This window comes from Mastigoproctus giganteus, chromosome 4, assembly GCF_048544385.1.
Source record: "Mastigoproctus giganteus isolate SK-2022 chromosome 4, ASM4854438v1, whole genome shotgun sequence".
Lineage (NCBI taxonomy): Eukaryota > Metazoa > Arthropoda > Arachnida > Uropygi > Thelyphonidae > Mastigoproctus > Mastigoproctus giganteus.
The window spans coordinates 169,974,571-169,995,073 of record NC_143578.1 but is presented as its reverse complement, the minus strand read 5'-3'; the positions used below and the strand labels follow the sequence as shown (position 1 = coordinate 169,995,073).

The 20,503-nt window shown below is 36.6% G+C and overlaps 1 protein-coding gene across 2 annotated transcripts in view; it reads right to left on the bottom strand.

Moving 5' to 3' along the window:
• LOC150087197 (rab GTPase-activating protein 1-like) overlaps positions 1-20,503 on the bottom strand; it is a 435,279-nt gene that overhangs the window by 333,214 nt on the left and 81,562 nt on the right. For both annotated transcript variants that reach the window (XM_090373009.1, XM_090373010.1), the window contains exon 4: positions 5,597-5,780. In XM_090373009.1, coding sequence (XP_090229135.1) covers positions 5,597-5,780 — 184 coding nt within the window. The remainder of the gene's footprint in view (positions 1-5,596; positions 5,781-20,503) is intronic.

Sequence of the window (20,503 nt, the reverse complement as noted above, 5' to 3'; positions counted from 1 at the left end):
GCAGAAATTCGCTTCTGATCGCAATTACAGGCGCTCGTTGGCCGAACTTGTTCCCCTTTTGTTTGGCCCCTGATGTCGACTCATACTGATATCTCCATCTGCTATCTCCTATGAGGCGCATAACGGCACGTCGCAGGCAAATCGACGAACTGTCTCACAAGAAAATGCAATACCGAACATCAATTTGGCACTGTGAAATATTCTGACTTGTGTGAATATGCTTAAATATGTGCTTTGTACATATGAACGTGCACATACCTTGGTGTACTGTCTGCCTCACAACTATGTACATACTCATATCTATTGAATGGCTAATGCTACGTTTTTAATTGTTATGTAATCTTTTATATTGCACAAATTTTTATACTGTACATATTTTTATATTACCCTATATCATCGTCAAGCCCCTGGCCTCCTGGCTGTGGCGGGCACATTATTGTATCTGTATCTTTACTGTACAATAAAGATTTTCTCTCTCTCTCTCTCTCTCTCTCTCTCTCTCTCTCTCTCTCTCTCTCTCTCTCTCTCTCTATCCCCGTCATTGATGTCATTTATGAAAATCAGCAATGGTCCAAAAACAGAACTTCTGGGGGAAGGGGAACCCCACTTCTGACTTTACACCAATCTGAAGAATATCCATTAATCACAACCCTCTGTCTTTTGCCCTGCAGTCACCCTGCAATCCATCTTAGAATCTTTCCAGTAATCCCAACATGTTACAGCTAATAAGGTAACTTCTCATGAGTCAAAAGTGTTACTTTTATCCAAATGAACTATGTCAAAATTGTTCCTTACATCCAGCTCATGTAACTGTGTCAAAATAGTCCACCAGGTTTAACATGATTTTCCATTAAGCAAAACTACTGCCTTGAAGATTTTCCTTACCACTGAAGTAAGACTAACTTGTCTGTAGTTACTGACCTCTCTCTCTTAGAACTGCTTTTATGTATTGGCTATACACTGGCACTTCTCCAATCCATAGAAATCTCTCCCAAGTCCGATGATGCCCTCATAATTAATCCCAATGGTTCAATACACTATCTTGCTGCCTCCTTTAAAATTAAAATGCCATCAACTCCAGGAGACTTACTTGCCTTTAGGCTTGAAAGATTTTTTTTATATAAACAGTCATTTGTAATTTTGAAATCCTAATTGCACTTGTCTCAGCCTCACTCACATTTCCTCAGCCTGAAGGGTCTTTTGTCAGTAAAGACCAATGTGAAGTACCTATTCAATTTATCTGTAATACCTGCTGGGTTATTTTAGACTTTCCCACTACACACAGGTCCGATCTGGTTCATTCTTCTTCTTTGTATTCACATACATGAAAAAACTCCTTATCCCTATTCTTTACTCTCTTAGCCAGTGTTCTCTTATGCTCAGCCTTGGCCTCCCTAACCTTACATGTGATACTAATACAGATCAACTTGTAGCTGTTGCAGGCTTCAGTACTTTTCCTTGCTTTCCCATGCTATTTTTTTCTGCCCAATTGGACTGGCCAGCTCCATATTCATCTATTTTGGCATCCTTAATTTTCTTAATGGTATATATGCTTGGTTTCATTTCATTTTGATTTGTTGGTGCAACAGTAACATAGGCTATAATGTCAACAACGGGAAATGAATAAAAACAGCCATAAAAATAGTAAAAGATAAAAAGGCAATAACAGTAGACTGTCGAAATAATGGCACACTGAGATTGGTGTTGAAAAAATAAAATGGCAAGTCACAGATTATATGCTGTTTTACATTTATTTTAAACTAAAAACCCCTCACTATGGCTCCTAATGTTAATAAACCTCATACAGAGAAGAAAAGAAGAATAATTAAGAACATTAAAACTTAGTGACAAACGATATAAAAATAGAAAAAACAGAATGGGTGTAAGTAGGAGTGTATTAATGGCAGAGTATAATACTGGATTGTCACCACATTTATGTTTTTTATGTGCAGTTAATAAAAATCATATTCTTAATCTCAATTTCTTTTTTAGCTTCATTATTAATATATTTAAAATAAAACTTTCTAGATAATGGAAAAATCGAAATAACGGCATCTTGAATCCCCGAAGGTGCCGTTATTCTGAAAGTCTACTGTAATAGATTACAGTGACCCATGAAAATCGATTACTATGTAAAAGAGGATAAGCCATATAAGAAAAGAAAATTGTGAAAATGGTAAAAACAATATATAAATAAGTATTAAAAATATATGTAATAAAAGAGTATATTTTATAGTTAAAAACATGTGGTCATTGTCAGATAGTAAAGTATAAGGCTCAGTCAAACAGTTAAACACAGTAAAAGATATATGTCACTCATATGCAAAACATGGATATTCAGTTAAAATGTGTCTAATGGTTAAAAAGGTGTCACAGTCCTCATACACAGGAGGGTCATCTGCCTTCAGCAGAAAAGAATGCATAAGATGCTTAAGTCCTATGCAGAGGTGAGCAAGAACAATTTCCCCTGTACTGTCCCTGTGCAGACTAGACCGCTGTGTTTGGATTACATGGCTTAATCTTATACAACTTGCTTGTGATCTATCTCTGTGCCATGATTGTTGCCACTGAGAGTATAACATATTTCCTATTACTTGCCTGCATCTGTATAGGGGACCAGCAGGCTGTGATTCCTCTAGGATTATGCTGATCTGGCTGATCATTACTGCCAAACCCCGATCCCAATGTGTCTTGGGATTCAACAGAAGCAAATGTCAAATGCAGATTAACAGAGAACATAACTTCTACTGAACCCTGGACAGGACTGAATGAGGATTATATGTCATCATAGATAAAACCTGTAATGTATTTAAAGAATCTGTGTATACGATACACCTTTAATAATGATTCATTTTATTTTGGTCCAAGTTCTGTGATGTATATACTGAACTTGTAGAGAATCTTCTCAGAAACCATACTATCTGGGAAGAATGCATGCAGAGGATCCCAAAGATGATTCTGATTTTGAGCCAATGGTGAAGACAGGCAGGAAATTGGAGAAAAGCAGACCAATGAGTGCAACAGAGTTGTAGGTAGACAGATGAAGTCACATAGCACAGAGTGAGCATGCAAGGGTGAAAGGGGGTTGCCTTGGCAACATTGTCTATAGCAGTGTTAAGCTCTCTGAGCAGCTCTTGAACACAAATACCAAAGGGATAATTGTTGCCTATGATTGTCATATTCAAATTAATTTGGAAATTGGGAATGAATTAGATGCCATTGCTAGTTTTTATTAGTTTATGAAGAATAAGTGCATCACCATACTACTGCTTCCAAAGGGTAAGTTAAAGAAACTTTCCCTTTGAAATTCAAAACTGAATTTCACAGGGCAAGAAAAAAAAAATTTGAAGGAAATAGTTCTTTTCAGGAAAGAAAGAGTTATTTTCCAGCATGACAGAGTTCACTGACAAACATCAGCCAATGTAAAAACAAACATATACAATATTTCATGCAGCTGCCCGTATCTTAATGTACCAAATACTGTACTGTTCTGTCTTTAGTGAAGCATTTCATGACAAAAGTTCCAAATCCAATACTTGTCGAGGCCTGGAAGTAGCACAAATTTACACCTCATAGAAAACTGACAGCACATTATAGGATGGAAAATTACTGTAAAAAAAAAAAAAAAAAAAAAAAGCTGTCAAGAGTTTCCTTCCAACTTGCTTGACACCTTTTTTTTTTTTTTTTTTTCAATGTTAACAGGTCTATAAATATGAACTCTGCAACAATTACATCATGAATTTGATATTCCATGTAGATGGGTGCTTGTTGTTTGTTTGTTTGTTATTTGATTTTTAGGAGCATTAGCAACTAAGGCCATATTGCTCCAGGAATATGGAGGATGCGGAAAGGTCATACCCTGACCTTTCCACATCCTCCGTATTTGGTGGTGACGGGCTCGAACCTCGGTCTAATCAAGAAGCGTGTGCTATGCACTGCTGCTACTTCCCACCTGGCTATGGAGGCACCCTGTAGATGGGTGCAAGATAGCAATTTAAAGTGAGATGGGCCAATGAAATGCTAATCTTTCATAAAAGAATTCCAGGTTTATATCAATGATATTATGCTCACTGTTTTTTTTTTAGTTAATGTTAATTTGGAACAGCGTTTTTTAGTTAATGTTAATTTGGAACAGCATTTATAACAGTAAGGTCTTCATGTGCCTGCATCATATTTTTGTAATTTTTTTCTAAATAAATGTGCCTACAGTTCTGTACAATATTTTCTAAAATACCCTACAAACAAAAATTATTCTAGAAAACCAAAAATTTTGGTGGGTGCACATCTTGTTCACAATTTAATCCAAACTTGAAATTTCTCCTAAACACATAACTGAGCTAATGATGCTAAATGGACAACTATGCAGTTGGAATCTTCAACTGGGTTTAGGATTGGTGCAGACCAAGTGAAAATTTTCTAACTACACTAAATCAGTACTAATATTTTTGTTGAGCTAGATGGCTTGGAGATGCATAATGGGCCAGAGGAGCAAATTAAAATGCTTCCTTTTTTGCTGTGCAAAGAATCATCCACTCAGAACACAGATCAATACTGTTGCAGCATGTACGTAGGCCGTTAGTGAGATGGTTGGGATACATGTCAGCACCAGTGCAGCATGATATGGGTTACCATGGTCACACAGCTGTTCATAAACCACTAATCATTCTGACTAATGCCAGACACTATCTAGCTTGGTGTAACACCTACTATTCATGAACTGTAGACGAATGGAAAGTTGTGCTTTGGGGCGACAAGTCATGGTACTTAGTCTACCAGTAGTGACTGGACATGGCAGATGCCCAGAGAAAGCTATCTGCCAGACTATATTGTCCTGACAGGGGCAGTGTAATCAGCTGGGGCTGTTTTTTCATAGTTTGGCCTGGTTGTTTTAGACAAAACCACGAATACTGAGGCCTATTTAGATGCTCTGCACAATAGTGCATTACTTACATTATCAGGCAGCACATTAGGAAAGTCCAAACCTGATCAGCAGGACAATGCTCCATTGTCATACTCCATATTGCAGTGTGATGGACTGGTTTGAGGACATGAGCATTGAAAAGTTGGACTAGGCAACCCAGAGTCCTGACCTCAATCATACAGAGACCTCTGAGATGAATTGAATCATCAGGTGTGCATGTTAAGAGACTGTCCAAAAAACTAGTGCAGGGTGTTCCACGGAGATTAAAGGTTGTAAAAAAGTCTAAAGGTTTGAGCACACATTAGTTTTCCTGTAAATAAAGGTTAATTATAGATATATATATGTGTGTGTGTGTCTAGATATTAGGGCAGTGTATAATGTTTGAAAGAATGAGTTGTCCAATGTCTGACAATCAAGAACTGCTCGTATCGAGTTTTCATTTTAAAATTCAGTAGTAACTCTAACTTCTTATAATTGGCAGTTCAAGTTCAATACTGAACTTGAGTTGCCAATTATAAAATATCAAACATTTGGTATTTCTATAGCTCTGGTAATTTAAGAAACTCCTTGAAAACCTTAGATAATTAATTTGAAAAAATTTTTTAGTTTTAGTTTTATACCCAGTAAAAATAACTATGTAATGAAATTAATATAGAAATAAAGATATTACTTTACCATCATCTATTGGACTAGGAGATGTAGTATAAAGTGAATCAGAAGTAAATCCTAAGTCTGACTTTGCTGACAGATCTGCTATTTCTAGTTCATTTTCAGGATCTGCTGGACTAGTATCTTTAGCGGAACTAACTGCTGTTCTATCTTGCTCAATACGCAGCTTACTGTATCCCTTTGCCTTCTCCTGCAAATAACAGATGAAATAAACAACATAATTCTCAGGGCTGACATCAAAACTGTTTCCTTTACTTCTGGTGTTTAGTTTAGCATTACTCCCTAATAGCAAGTGGAAAACAAAGCTTTGTGAGCAGGTGTTCAATACACTTTGTGATGTGATTATTACAATAGAATTAACAAATACAATTTTTTTTTACTATTTGAAGAACACTAACTAAGATCACCACTAAGTATGCCCCCTGCATCTCCAATGAAGTCATCATTGCTATTAGACTACACTTACCTCTTCTCTTTCTCTGCTAATACATTAAGATTTCTCAAAAAAAAAATAAATCTCCTATTTTGATTTATTTTTGTGATATGTTCTTATATAAATAGAACACAACTAAAAGTGATAACCCTATATGATCTTCTAAGAATATAATGAAATAATAAAACAAAGGAAAAACAGAATTTGAATGAACGACTAGTCACGTGGCAGGTAGAGGTCATGAACAATGAGAGCAGGCTTGCTATCTGATAAAACAATATGAACTTAACTAACACTAGTTCATCGAAATTAAAAAAAAAATTTAGAAGCACTTCATTTTTAGAAAAAACAGCCATTGCAAGCTGTGTGCATCACAGCTTGCAATGGCTGTTTTGATTCCAGTGCACCAAGTGCCATCAAAAGTTGCTGGATTTGTGAAATAATATTAAAAAAAAAAAAAAAAGAGGATTAAAAAAAACAAACAAACAAACTAGAATGTACGATTAAACAGAATAAAGGATTTCAACTCATTTCATCAGGAAACATAAGGAATTCAAATGATTTGCATTATATGTTTGCCATCAAGTATGGAGACTACTTGTCCAATCCGGGACAGTTTTCAATGCGGAGCAAACGGCTGAAATCCGGGACATCTGGCCGCTTTACCCATGGCCAGATTCAGAGGTGTGTTATACCCTCATAGGGCCCAAGGCAAAATGGAATTTGGGGGTCCCATATAAAGAAAAAAACTAATAAAGAACATTTTCAATTTCATTTTATTGTGACAACAAAACAAATTATATGAAAAGAAAAATATCTAATCCAGATGAATAATTCAGAAATAATACATACACTTAAAATAATAAGTATTTTTATACTACTTTATATGGATTTTTCATGCTTTTTTGGGCTGAGAAATTGTATATCAATTCATTATAATCAACTCTGTTTGTGATATCATTCTCAATACAAATTATTACTAAATTACTTAATTTTTCTTGTCCAAGTGAATTTCTAATATAATTCTTAACTCTTTTAAGCATAGAGAACAATCATTCTGCTGATGTGTTCGAAACAGGAATTAACAAAAATATTTTTGAAATTATGTTCAACATTAGGAAAAGTTGATATTAGTCCTTGAATTGCTTCGTACATTAAAGAAGGTGAATATAAATTTTCATTTTTTGCAAAATGTATAAAATGTAAAAAGTGGCAGACAAAAAAACTGCATCACTTTTGAATTTTGTAAATAATGTGTTTTGCGCTGCATTGTGGGTTGCAGAAATGTTCAAAATACATTTGTTAGATGGGATATGTGAATGAAATCCAATGAAAAGACTCCACCTGATATACCTAATTGCCATAAATATCTTCCTAAAGGATAAAATGCGTAATTAATGGAAATATGAGAAATCATGCAAATGGTTTGTTTGTTATTTGGTTTTTAGGAGCATTAGCAACTAAGGCCATATTGCTCTGGGATATGCGGTGGTCATTCCCTGACCTTTCCGCATCCTCCGTATTTGGTGGTGACGGGCTCGAATCCCGGTCTAATCAAGAAGCGTGTGCTACGCGCTGCTGCTCCTTCCCACCTGGCTACGGAGGTGCCGTGCAAATGGCAATCATGACAACCAAACATATATTTTATTTCATTTATGTGTACAAACTGAAATGACAAGTTAACCTAACAGTATTATGTACTATAAAATCAGAAAAATAAGTCCTCAACATTTTGTTCTTCCTTCTCGAGCTGCAATTACAGCCTTGCAACGATCTGGCATAGAGTTAATCAACTTCTGGATATACGGTTGCCCAATTTCGTGGTACTACACCCTTACAATGCTCTCCTGCAGCTGAATCTTACTTGTTGGCTTCTTCTGAGCAATTTTAGACGACATTATGTACCAGCAATTTTCAATAGGGATCAAATCTGCACTGTTACCAGGACAGTCCAACACTGTAATTTTTGCATTTGAGGTATGACTGCACCTTAAGGGAGAAAAACGAGGGAAAACATTGGTGTATGTTTTAAGCCTTATAAGACAAGAAAACAAACTCATCATTAAATCTAACTAGCATAAAACTTACCAATTTTGCTGTGGCAAGGTGCTGAGTCCTGTTGAAAAATGCAGTTTTGGACTTCTGTGTGGTGATCCTTAATAATGGATTTTAGGCACTCCTCCAAGATAGTAGTTTGATATAAGTTTCTGCATTCACCGTTCCGTTAATAAACTTAATTCGCCCTACCCCTTTGCTTGTTATGCATTTCCAGACCATCCAACTGGCGGGGAACTTTACAGTCGGTATAAATTTTATATATTAGTTTAGGCTACGCTTAATAAAATATACAGGGTGTCTCAAAAATATTGGTACAAATGTTTAGGGGAGGTAGGTAACATTTAAAGGAATGTGAATCACATAAGAACCCATAACCGGAAATGTCACAGGAAAGTAGTAGCAGAGGCACAAGAAGCAGAAATGACACAAGACAGTAATTAGTGGCAAAATTATTTTGACATAATATTAACAATGGAGTACGAGATGGATGCATTTCATGATGTTACAACAGATGCTTGAAGGTTCCACCATGAGACGCGATGCATGCATGACACCGACGCAGCATGGATTGGCGGACACGGTCGAACACACCTGGAGTTTCTTTGACAGTAGCAGCAGTGCAGATGAGTCTCGCCACGAGATCCATTTCCGTCTCCACAGGCGATTCATACACGATAGATTTGAGGGCCCCCCCCACAGAAAGAAATCAAGGCTCGATAAATCAGGTGAGCGTGAGGGCCAGGCAACGGGTCCACCATGGCCAATCCATCGACGCCTAAAACGCCTGTTCAAATTGTCACGAACACACCTTCCATAATGGGCAGGCGCCCCGTCACGTTGAAACCAAATGTTGCGTCTCACATTTGCTGGAACATTGTCAAGTAACCCTGGTAGAACTTGTTCAAGAAAGATCCGATATTTAGTGGAGTTCATGCAGGATGGTAACAGGTATGGGCTGACTAAGCAGTCACCGACCATACCTGCCCACACATTTATTGCGAAGCGATGTTATGCCACATGGGAGCGCACACTGTGTGGGACCTCTGCTAATCCATACACTAGGTGGATGTCTGCCAGCTCACAGTTCGTATATCTATGCATGCTTTTCATGCAGTGACTACTGCTTGAATGAGTAAACCAGAAAAATTTCCCTCTCGCGAACTGATGAACAGCGCCGTGTACCAACATATGGTGACGTTTCCGGTTATGGGTTCCTATGCGATTCACATTCCTTTAGATGTTACCTACCTCCCCTAAACGTTTGTACCAATATTTTTGAAACACCCTGTACATTAAAAATTCCAGGTGGTAAAAGAGTGGTTAATTATACATATTAACAATTCTTTAGTCAGTGTTATGTAGTCAGGATGGTATGCCTCTGATTTTAGTCTTCTCGCATACTGCTTCCCATCCGAGCCATGCAGGTTGAATTTTGTCTGTGCATGTAGAATAGTGGTATCATCACTGTCCACTCCACACCAGGTGGAAAAGCCCTGGGTTTGAATACCGTCGATGATGCGAAGAACTTTAGTGGGCTTTTTTCACTCTGTGGCTGAGTTAGTCGGTCTCAGCGTAGATAGCAAGGTTTTTCCCCCCCCAGAAACTGGGCTTTTTCACCTAGCAAACAAGCAAATCAACCATAGAACACATGCAATTTACAGACAAAATAAATATATGGGTAGATTTAATCATTTACGGGGGACCCTAATATCATAATTTTTTTTTTTTTTTTTTTTTTCGGGTTGAATTTCGATTTGTCAGAAAAGATGACAGTGTCCCATTGCTCTTTTGTCCATGAAAAATGTGTTTTAGCCCAAGCAAGTCACTACTTCTTCCTCATTTGTTGGGTCAAGAGGCTTCTTCTTGGGCCGGGAGGAATGCAGACCACATTCCGAAAGCTGTCTTTGGATAGTTGCTGAACTTGTTTCAACACCATCTCAAAGTCCAGTTTTAGATCAGGAGCACTAGCATGGCAATTACGAAGTTTCAATCTTGGGAAGGTGTAGTCACTCTCTTACGGCCTGATCTAGGTCTTCTGTTCACATCACCGGTTTCACGCTTTAATTTCAGCACCTGGGATAATGTTGACTGGTGGCAGCCTATTTTATCAGATAGCATGTGTAAAAAGCCCTTCCTGGGACTGAGCAACAGCCACACTTTTTTCCTTGGTGTCAACTGAACATATGGAGCCATGCTTACACCTCCACAAAATAGGATACTAGTGAGCATGTACACCCTTCCAATGCTGTATTTATAGAAATGGCTGATGCAATACCTTGCAATTACTGTCTGATACAATACCTTTGCTTTGCGATGAACAAAATGACTAATCAAACAATATCTTATACGTTTCACTACAAATGTTACTTTTTTTTTAAGGTGATGCAGTTTTTTTGTCTGCCACTATATATAATGACAATGATTTTAAAAGATTTACAGCACGTTGTAAATTCGAATCTTTATTTTGAAGGTTTTCAAATTTGTTTGCAAAAATATTTTTCTCTTCCACTTTCAATTATTATCATAGCTTGTGAGAAGCTTTAGCTGCATTTCGCTGCTAGTTCCAGATAAGTGGTCACCTGCATTCTACGTGGGAACACCCTTAAGCATAAGGCTATCAGGGGGTGCTGGTTCCATACAAGGCAGTCTTTACTTTTTCAATTAACTCAACAATTTAAGGAAGAACTAAATATAAAATTTCATCAAAATCGGTAAAACCATTTTTGAAGAAACGTAATTTTCAAATTATCTTCAAGTTCATCGACCTTCAGGTAGAAAGTCAGTTTCCAATAAAAATCACTTAAAAATATTAGCAAAAAACAGCAATGAGTTTTCCAAACAGTGATTTTGGAGCCCCCAAGACAGATGTCTTTTTTGCCTATTGGATAAAGTGCCCCTGGCCGGATTTAAGGTTGTTGCAGTCCCTGAGCTATAACATTTAAGAGGTCCCCCTCCATCGAGTAATTTTAGGTTTAAATTAAACCGTTAATAGTGCTTCATGCTCATCAAAGGGTGCATATAAAATGCTACATGCATTTTTATTATCTGTTAAAAAAAAAAAAGAAACCAAATGTACACAGAACAAAGAATTTTAGGACATCCTAGACCTGCCACAGGCTACTTACTCTATGCTACAAAGACCACAATATCAAAGTATTTATCAAGCTGAAACTTAAGAATTAGCATTAGTAGAGGCACATGATACAAGAAAGCAAGCTTATACAGCATCAGCCAAAAAAAAAAAAAACCATTCCCATTTCACTGATCCATTCATTCCAAATGTTTCTCTAGTTCTGCCGTGAATTTATTTAAGCTATCAACTTCTACTTCCACAACAACAGATGGAAGTTTTTCCCAAGCAATCAACTACCCGCTGGCTAAAGGCAAACATCCACACATCTATTCTACAACTGTCTTTCCTCAGTTTGAATCTATGTGCCTTCAAGGTTTGTAATCTGAACAAGAGGAAGAATCCCATCAGCAATGAGCCTGCTCAATCCATTCAAGGCCTTATACACCTCATCCAGATCGTCTCGAAGGTGCCTAGTCTCCAGAAGCTGCAATTTGCAGAACTTAAGCCTTTATTCATAAAAGCACCACTCTGTTCCCTTCACCAGTTTTGTTGCCCTCCTCTGTACTCATTCCAGCAACTCTACATCCTTCCTAAGATGAGGATTCCAGACCTGTACGCAGTACTCAATGTGTGGCCTGACCATTGCCTTATACAAGGGGATAATCACCTCCTCAACCCTGCTAGCAAAATTCCTGTGTATCATTGACAAAATCCCATGACCTATTCCAGCAGCCTCTCTGCACTGCTCAGAAAAATTCATATCTGACTGCACAATTACCCTCTTTCAGGTCTCTTTCATTCTCCACTACCCGAGTGTAACACCACATAGATGGTACATTTCTCTGAGGTTACTGCTACCCATATGCAGTACTTAGCATTTGTCAATGTTAAAACTTCAGTTGCCACTTCTCAGCCCATCTACCCAACTTTTCCAGATCCTGTTGCAGCAGCATACTGTCATTAGCAAACCCGCCAACCTTTGTATCATCTGCAAACTTTGACATTAAGCTTGATATACCTTCATCAATATCATTTATAAATATACAAAACAATAATGGGCCAAACACCAAACCCTGAGGGACACGACTAATAACATTAGTACATGTAGAGCAGTAGCCATTGATCACCACTCTGTCTTCTCCCACTCAACAATCCTTTTATGTATTGTAGCAACTTGCCCTTAATGCCATACTGCTCCAATTTGTACAGTAATCTTCCATGTGCAACAATATCAAAAGCTATCCTGAAATCCAAGTATATGATATCAAAATTATTTTTTGCATCCAGTTCCTTTGTGACCACATCATAGTCAGGGCTGCTGCAAGTGGGTAGGCGAGGTAAGCATTGCTTATGGGCGGCAGTTCAGGAGGGCACCAAAAAAATTTGACATATACAAGGTGGACCTCTGTTTAACAAACTTCTTTATAGAGAAATTTTTTTTAATTCCCGTGGGTAATTACACATTTATAATAGTTTCAGCAGAACAAAGAAAATTTCCATATAATGGACGGATTATGAGAGACTTTACTGGGGACGCATTGTTCACACCTATTGAGTCAATTAGTGCTGCTGCTAAGCACAAATAAGAGCTAATGGAGTTACCATTCTGCAACTTAGTGTTACTCTTAAAACCTATTCAACCACTTGTCCCACATACCCAGAAGTTGCACTGGTCATCTGATTGGCTTTATACAATCAGCGCGACTTCTATCATTTACCAATATTCAACACGACAGGCAAATAATTCATTTGAAATAAATACAGTACAGGAAATTGCAGACACATTAATTTGCTTATCCAGATCTGTTTCATATTTATATTTTGCAGTTATAAAATCTTCTTTTTCTTCATGTTCTCTGCCCTCAGGCAGGTTCAGGGCTTCAGTCACACATGCTTCTCTATCTTGTGCTATACTTTTAATTCCTGCTTAATTTCCTCTTACCGTCCAATCCATCATTCCAATTCTCCTCTTCCCAAACATCTACCCCTCAATCCCTTTCCTCAGCATGCTTTCTCTTCTCAATACATGTCCTATAAAGTTATTTTGTATCCTTTTTAATTCTTTACAAACATTCTCACTTCTACTTCCTGCAAAATCTTATTCTCACTCTGTCCACCCATTTCACCCTTTCCAATCTCTTCAACACCTATATCTCGAAAGCTTCTAGGCACCTAATCTCCTCTTTCCCAGTGTCCATATAGTACAACAGTCCATATTAATGTTTTCATCATTTGCTTTCTAATGCATTAAGGGCTTAAGCCTCAAGCTGCGAAAGAGACTAGACTGTGTATTTCAGTGCAATTGCATCATTTATACACAGCTAATTATAGATTAATAAATTTACAATAGTGGCATCGTTTAAGTTACATCTCATATTGTGAATACCTTCACGACGAGTTGCCATGACATTGCACTACTTCGAATAAGTAACGCTTCACCAGAAGGAGAAGACTGTTGTTGTGAAGGTATTCACGATATGAGATGTAACTTAAACGATGCTGCTATTGCAAATTTGCTAATCTATAATTAGCTGTGTATAAATGATGCAATTGCACTAAAATACACATAGTCTAATCTCTTTTGCAGCTTGAGGCTTAAGCCCTTAATGCATTAGAGTCTTAACTTATACCATACACCATCTGGCATCTCTCATATTGTGGAAATATACTTCACAACTGTTTTGTCATCATTACATCACTTGGGTACCTACCCACCTACCCACCGAAGAAGGACCAAATAGCCCTGAAACTGTGTCGTCTGGGTGGTGGTATCCAATGAGAATAAGTAACAACAGTCTTCTCCTTCGGGTGAAGCGTTACTTATTTGAAGTAGTGCAATGTCATGGCAACTTGTCGTGAAGGTATTCACAATATGAGATGTAACTTTTTTTTTTTTTTTTTTTGGTAGTTGTTGGGGCATCGGCTTCTGTGGCCATAATGCACCACCCAAGGTTTTTGCAGTCCTTTGATCCAAGCCCGAGGCGGGATTCGAACCCACGACCTTTGGGTTGCCAGGCAGGAACTTGACCCACCCGGCTAGCCCGGTCGACGAGATGTAACTTAAACGATGCCGCTATTGCAAATTTGCTAATCTATAATTAGCTGTGTATAAATGATGCAATTGCACTAAAATACACAGTCATTTGCTTTCTTAATTCCTCCCTGACATTAGTTGTTTTCTATTACTAAATGCTTCTTTCCCGTTGTAATTCTTGTTTTTATTTCTTCTAGGCCCCAATTTCTGTCATTATGCTTCCCAAGTATCTGTATCTGTCCCAGTATTATTCCATCTAATGTTGTATTGATTCTTCTTCCTGGCCACTTTGAACTTAACATTACCTTGGTTTTATTGCCGTTAATCATATTTTACTCCTTTATTGTGCTGTTCAAGATGTCCAAGCTCTGTAATTCTTCATTATTAGCAATCTGTCTAGCCATCTGCAAATCTTATTGTCTTTATCTTCTCCTTTCCTACTTTTACACCTCCTTTCCGCTCTTCTTTGAACTCTTTCATCAGTGCTTCTGCATATAAATCAAGTAGTGCGGAGGCCATGGAACACCCTTGCCTTACACCCCTACCAATGGGAAATCACGGAATATTAAATAGAACAGAGAAAGCATTCGAAAAAATTAATAATATGGCTACTATCACTGGCATTGCTGCTTTGTTTCCACAAGTAAGCACTGTAAGGAAAGGATTGAAAAGATGTCATTTCGATTATGAACGACGTAGAGAGGAAGCTATTCAGGATCCGCAACAAAATTTCAAAATTAATTTTTTCTTTCAAATTATGGATACAACAATTTTCTTGTTAACTGAAAGGTTTAGAAATATGAAAGAACATGTAGAAATACTGAATATATTTTATAATATTTCTGAATTTAAAAAAATAGTAATGTAACGATTTCTTAAATCTTTGCAAAGATTTACGTAATAAATAAAGTGACATTGATCATAATGAGTCTGATATTGATGGTTAGAATTATTTGAAGAACTTAGAGTACTTCAAATTTATACTAAAGATGTTACTCCATTTGAAATGAGACAATATATTTTTAAAAACAATTTTACAGATGCTTTTTCAAATGTAGCAGTTGCATTAAAAAGTTATGCAAATGAGGGGAACAAAGCTGCTCTTACCAAGAAAGAGCATAAGTTCTGCAAATTGCAGCTTCTGGAGACTAGGCTCCTGCGAGGTGATCTGATTGAGGTGTACAAAGCCTTGAATGGGTTGAGTAAGCTCAATGTTGATGGGATTCTTCCTCTTGATCAAATTACGCACTTGCAAGAGTTCCATCTGTTGTTGATGTGGAAGCTGATAGCTTAAATAAATTAAAATAATAACTGGAGAAACGTTTGGAGCGGATGGGGAGGTGAATTGGAAATTCACCTCCCCATCCGCTCCCCCCCCCCCCACTTTTTTTTGGCTGATGCTGTATAAGCTTACTTTATTGCATCATATGCCACTACTAAAGCTAATGCCAATTTTTCCAGTTTCAGTTGGCTCAGGTGAATGGAGTTTTTCAAAATTAAAATTAATTAAAAATTATTTAAGATCGACAATGTGACAACGACTCTCTAATTTGGAAATAATTTCAATGGAAAATGATCATTTGGAACAAATAAACATAAATGAAATAATTAATAAATTTGCATCGCTTGAAGCAAGGAAACAGATTGTAAAATTTTTTTTTAACATTATAATTTTCCTTTTATTTTATTATTGTGATAGAGTACAATTACTGTGATTTAGAATTTAGTTTATTTCCAGAATTTCAAAATGATTTTGTAATTTTTGTTTCTTGTTTCATTATATTATATGTGAGATATGTTGTACAGGCAGTTCTCGCTTTACGAGTTCACGGGTTTATGAGTTTTTTTTCCCAAGTATCAAGTATCAACAAAATTGAAAATATGAACATTAATTGCAAAAAATGAATGTTAAACGTTCATAAATAACGCATTCCAAGCCACATGCATAGCTACAGAATACAGTGTACCATGCTTTACAATATTAATCAGTTACAGAGACACCATGGTTTCGTTAAAATATCGTAATGTGAACCCAATAACACGTTTTTTGGTAATTTGTTTCAAGATCTCGGAAGTTGAAATTTTCGCTGCATATCTATTTATCTCTCCAAAATGTCATTTTTAAGATCACTAGCATAACCTTAAGGTCATATAAAAGGATGTGAGCGTGGTTTGTAAATTGTATTAGTTGACAATTCAAATCATTAAAATGCACTACACTTTCATTGTTATCATATGTTCCATTATAAGAATCAATTTTCAATGCCTTTGTGATATTTTTCTAAAGCACATTTCTGGAGGTCACGACCATAAAACAATAAAAACAATTTGCACTTTACGGTTTATTTGGCTTTTCTGTTACTGCAATCAATTATAAATGGGTAGTAAACTCAATCTTCTTGCATTTGCGAAAATACCGATAGCTGGATTGAAATCTTCAATCGTATAAAAAACATAAATAAATTTTCAGAACCTTCCCTTAATTCCTTTTTTTTATGCTTTGTAAACTTGTTACTTCACGCAAATTGTGCTAGTTGCAATTTTTGTGTTCCGTTAAAAAATGCTTATACATGTAATCGTTAAATTTATAATTAAAAGAGAAGATTATCTTGGAAACAAATGCCTCTTGAAACATTTCTGAAGAATACGACTCCTTGTGCAAAAAACCAATGAGTGCCGAGCCAATAATGAGTGATCAACGATTGTGCATTTAGTCGATGATGATGATGAAGAATAAACATTCTTTAACATTTGTAAGTCATAAATAATTTCTCTATTATTAAAATTTGCTTGATTTTACAGGCTACATTTTCATTTCTTTCGATAAATCAATCATTGTTTAAACAAACTAATTAGCTAACTAATTTCATTGTTGAGAACGTAACCCCTAATTTTAACCTTATGTCTATGGGAAATAAATTCTCGCTTTATGAGTTTGAGAACTATCTCTAATTCTTTTCTTTTTCAATAAATTAATAATAATTATTTACATCTTATTTTATTTTTTAATCGAAACATTTTGCAGCAGCAAATTGGATTTCACTTAGTGGTGGCATATAGGGTTGCAGTGGGGACTTCCTCTGAGTCCAAGGATGCTCTCGTAATTATGGCTAAGGGTTTGCTTACTTGTTTTTTTGCTGCATCCTTTAATATAATTGGATAAATCCCATCCACCCCAGGTGCCTTTCTTATGTTTAACTTCAACAATTTCTCTTCCACTTTGCTCTCAGTTATTACAAAATCATTTAACTCCCTGTTAGAGTTTGATAAACATCTGGCCCTCTCCTCCTTGAATAACTCTTCATGTGTGAATGTAGATGTAAAATACTCATTTAGTTCGGCAGCTATCTGAGAATGATCATCTACAGTCAAACCATTGATATCAAGTGGACCAATCTGATTCATCCCCTTCCTTTTAGAGTTTATATAAGTAAAGAAGTCTTTGCTGTTTTTCTTTGCATCCTTTGCCAAAGATTTTTCATAATCTGCCTTTGCTTGCCTAACCTCCTTTGTGACTTTATTACAGACTAGCTTGTATCTACCATAGGCTTTTGTGTTGCCTGACAATTTATGTGCATCCCATGCATTTTTCTTCTCTGCCACGAGTCTCAATAGTTCATCTGGCATCCATTTGGGCCTGAACCTAGAACAGTATTTCTTAGTTGGAACAAAAAGCCTAGTAGCTTCCAAAATTACTTCCATGAATGCTTCCCATTTAAAATTTGATGTTGGTAATATCATCAGTTTATCCCACTGTACAGAACGTAAAAAATCTGAGACCACTGTATTCACCTTTATGAAAGCAAAAACCCTTCCTTTTACCCCTGATGTTACATCTTTAAGTACATCCCACATCGGTACACTGTAATCACTGCCATCAATGGTTCCTTTATCTGTAAATTCTCAATGCATGAATAATCACTGCTGATAATCAAGAGTGTTACTCCCTCTTGCCTCTCTCTAACATGCTGTTGTAGAAAACAATCATCCAATAAATAAACAGAAGCCTTGCTAATGTGCAAGTTTGTTTGTTTGTTTGTTATTTTGGTTTTTAGGAGCATTAGCAACTAAGGCCATATTGCTCCGGGATATGCGGTGGTCATTCCCTGACCTTTCCGCATCATCCGTATTTGGTGGTGACAGGCTCGAACCCCGGTCTCATCAAGAAGTATGTGCTATGCACTGCTGCTCCTTCCCACCTGGCTACGGACACGCCCTAATGTGCAAGTAACCAACCCACAAGTTCCAAGTCTATCTAGGAAGTTAAAATCCCCCATTCTAAGGCACTCTGATTTACAGGCCCATTATTTCTCTGTATAATTGTTCATTGTACTCATCAGAGTCATTAGGCATATAACAAACTCCTACCCTCATGTTTGCTTTCCCAGTGCTTATGTCACACCAAACTGACTCAACATTGCACTGATCATCTATGTCAACTGGATGCACTTCCTTAGATTTTATGTTTCTTACCTAACAGCATAACTCCTGCTGCCTTCCTATCCTGTCTGTACACATTGTGCTCCCTAAATTCTTTATTTATTTATTCTGCATCCCTTATATCTGAGTTGCACCACGAGTCTGATATCTCAACAATATCCACCTTGGATGTCTTAACCAGTTCTTCAACTTTATCAAATTAAAGACAGCCTCAGAAGAACTTTATGAATAAATACTCATCTGGATAGCAATTATGCAATGCAAAAAAAATTAATCCAAATATAGGAAAATTTATTTAGGTAGACAAATTAATTTAATGGGGGGGGGGAATGTGCACAAAATAAAAAATTATTAAACATAGGAGCAATGTGGCATTAGGAGCAAGTTACTATTACAGATAAAGGGATGGTTAAGCTGTAGGAGACAGAGTGGTTATAAATACCAACTGCTCTTCATGGTCTGATGTAATGAGTGGAGTTCCAACAGGGGGTTGGGTGTTGGACCCATACTTTTTTTTTTTTTTTTTAATATTTATTGACATTGATGTCGGTGCTTCAAGTTTGGTGTCTAAGTTTGCCAATCATATGAAGCTGGGTAGGGTGGTTAATGACAGTAAATGGAATGCTACTCCAAGAGGATCTAAATAAACTAAGCAGATGGGCTATAAAATGGCAATTGAGGTTTAACAGTGATAAAAGCAGGGCACTGCATTTGGCTATTAGTAATCCCAAAATAACATACTATTTGGGTGGTGCCAAACTCAAAGTAGTGGAATATGAAAAGAAAAATCTTTTGGGGGTAAATTTTATATATATATTTTTTTCAGTGCAAACAAGCTGCTTAAACAATCCATGGTGTTCTGTAAGTGACACATAGGAGGTACAAAGAGGTGATTATTGCATTGTTTAAGTCAATGGTTTGGCTGACACTGGTAATACCATACATAGTTTTCAAAACCTTATTTCAGGAAAGAATAGAACTGTTAGAAAATCTTAGTATCAGGAAAGGATATTTATACCAAGAAAGATTGGTATTCTGTAAATAGCAGTTTCTGGAAATTAGGCATTATGTTGAACCGTCCTTATATACCACCACTTTGCTTATTGGAGGCTTGAAGTGGTGAAACCCATGTTTAGTCTCTAGAGCAAAGTTTCCGGCATCCCCCTCCCCCCATACTTCTCCTTCAATCCATGCTCGGTACTAAGTACTATAGGTTTTGATACCTTTCGTGTTTGGGGTTTTCATAAAAAAAAAAAAAAAAAAAAAAATTGAATAAATATAAGGCAGGTTTGGATAAATTACTGAAGGGAAAGGGCAAATGAGGGATTGTTGCAAAAAAAAAAAAAAAATTTAGCTGCTGCTGTATAAGCTTTGCTTCCTTGTCACATTGCAAACACTAACAATACATAACAGGAATGATAAAAAAAAATGTCTGAGGACTAGCTATCTGTTTAAATTGAGGCATCATAGCAAATCAAAATTATTGCCAACATGTTCAGTGACTCATCTAGGCATATTAATGCTAAACCAATATCTACAGCCAGTCTGAATTAGTGTGCATTGAAAAGGGTGTATTATGGGTGACTTCATCATAATATAAAATGAGTGATTTTACTGAACAGCAGATTTACATCAAATTTCATTTCAAATTAGGGAAAAGTGCAACAAACAGAAACCTACAAAATGTTAAAAACTTTTGGAGAATATGCTATGTTGCAAATATAGAGCATCTGACTGTCAAAGATTATCCTCTGACTGACTTGCAACTTCAAAAACCAATGATTCAATCACTTGATCTAATCTGGATCAACATAAATGTTGATCACTCATGATCAGATCAACTTAATCTAATGTTGCTAGTGAAAACTGGTATTT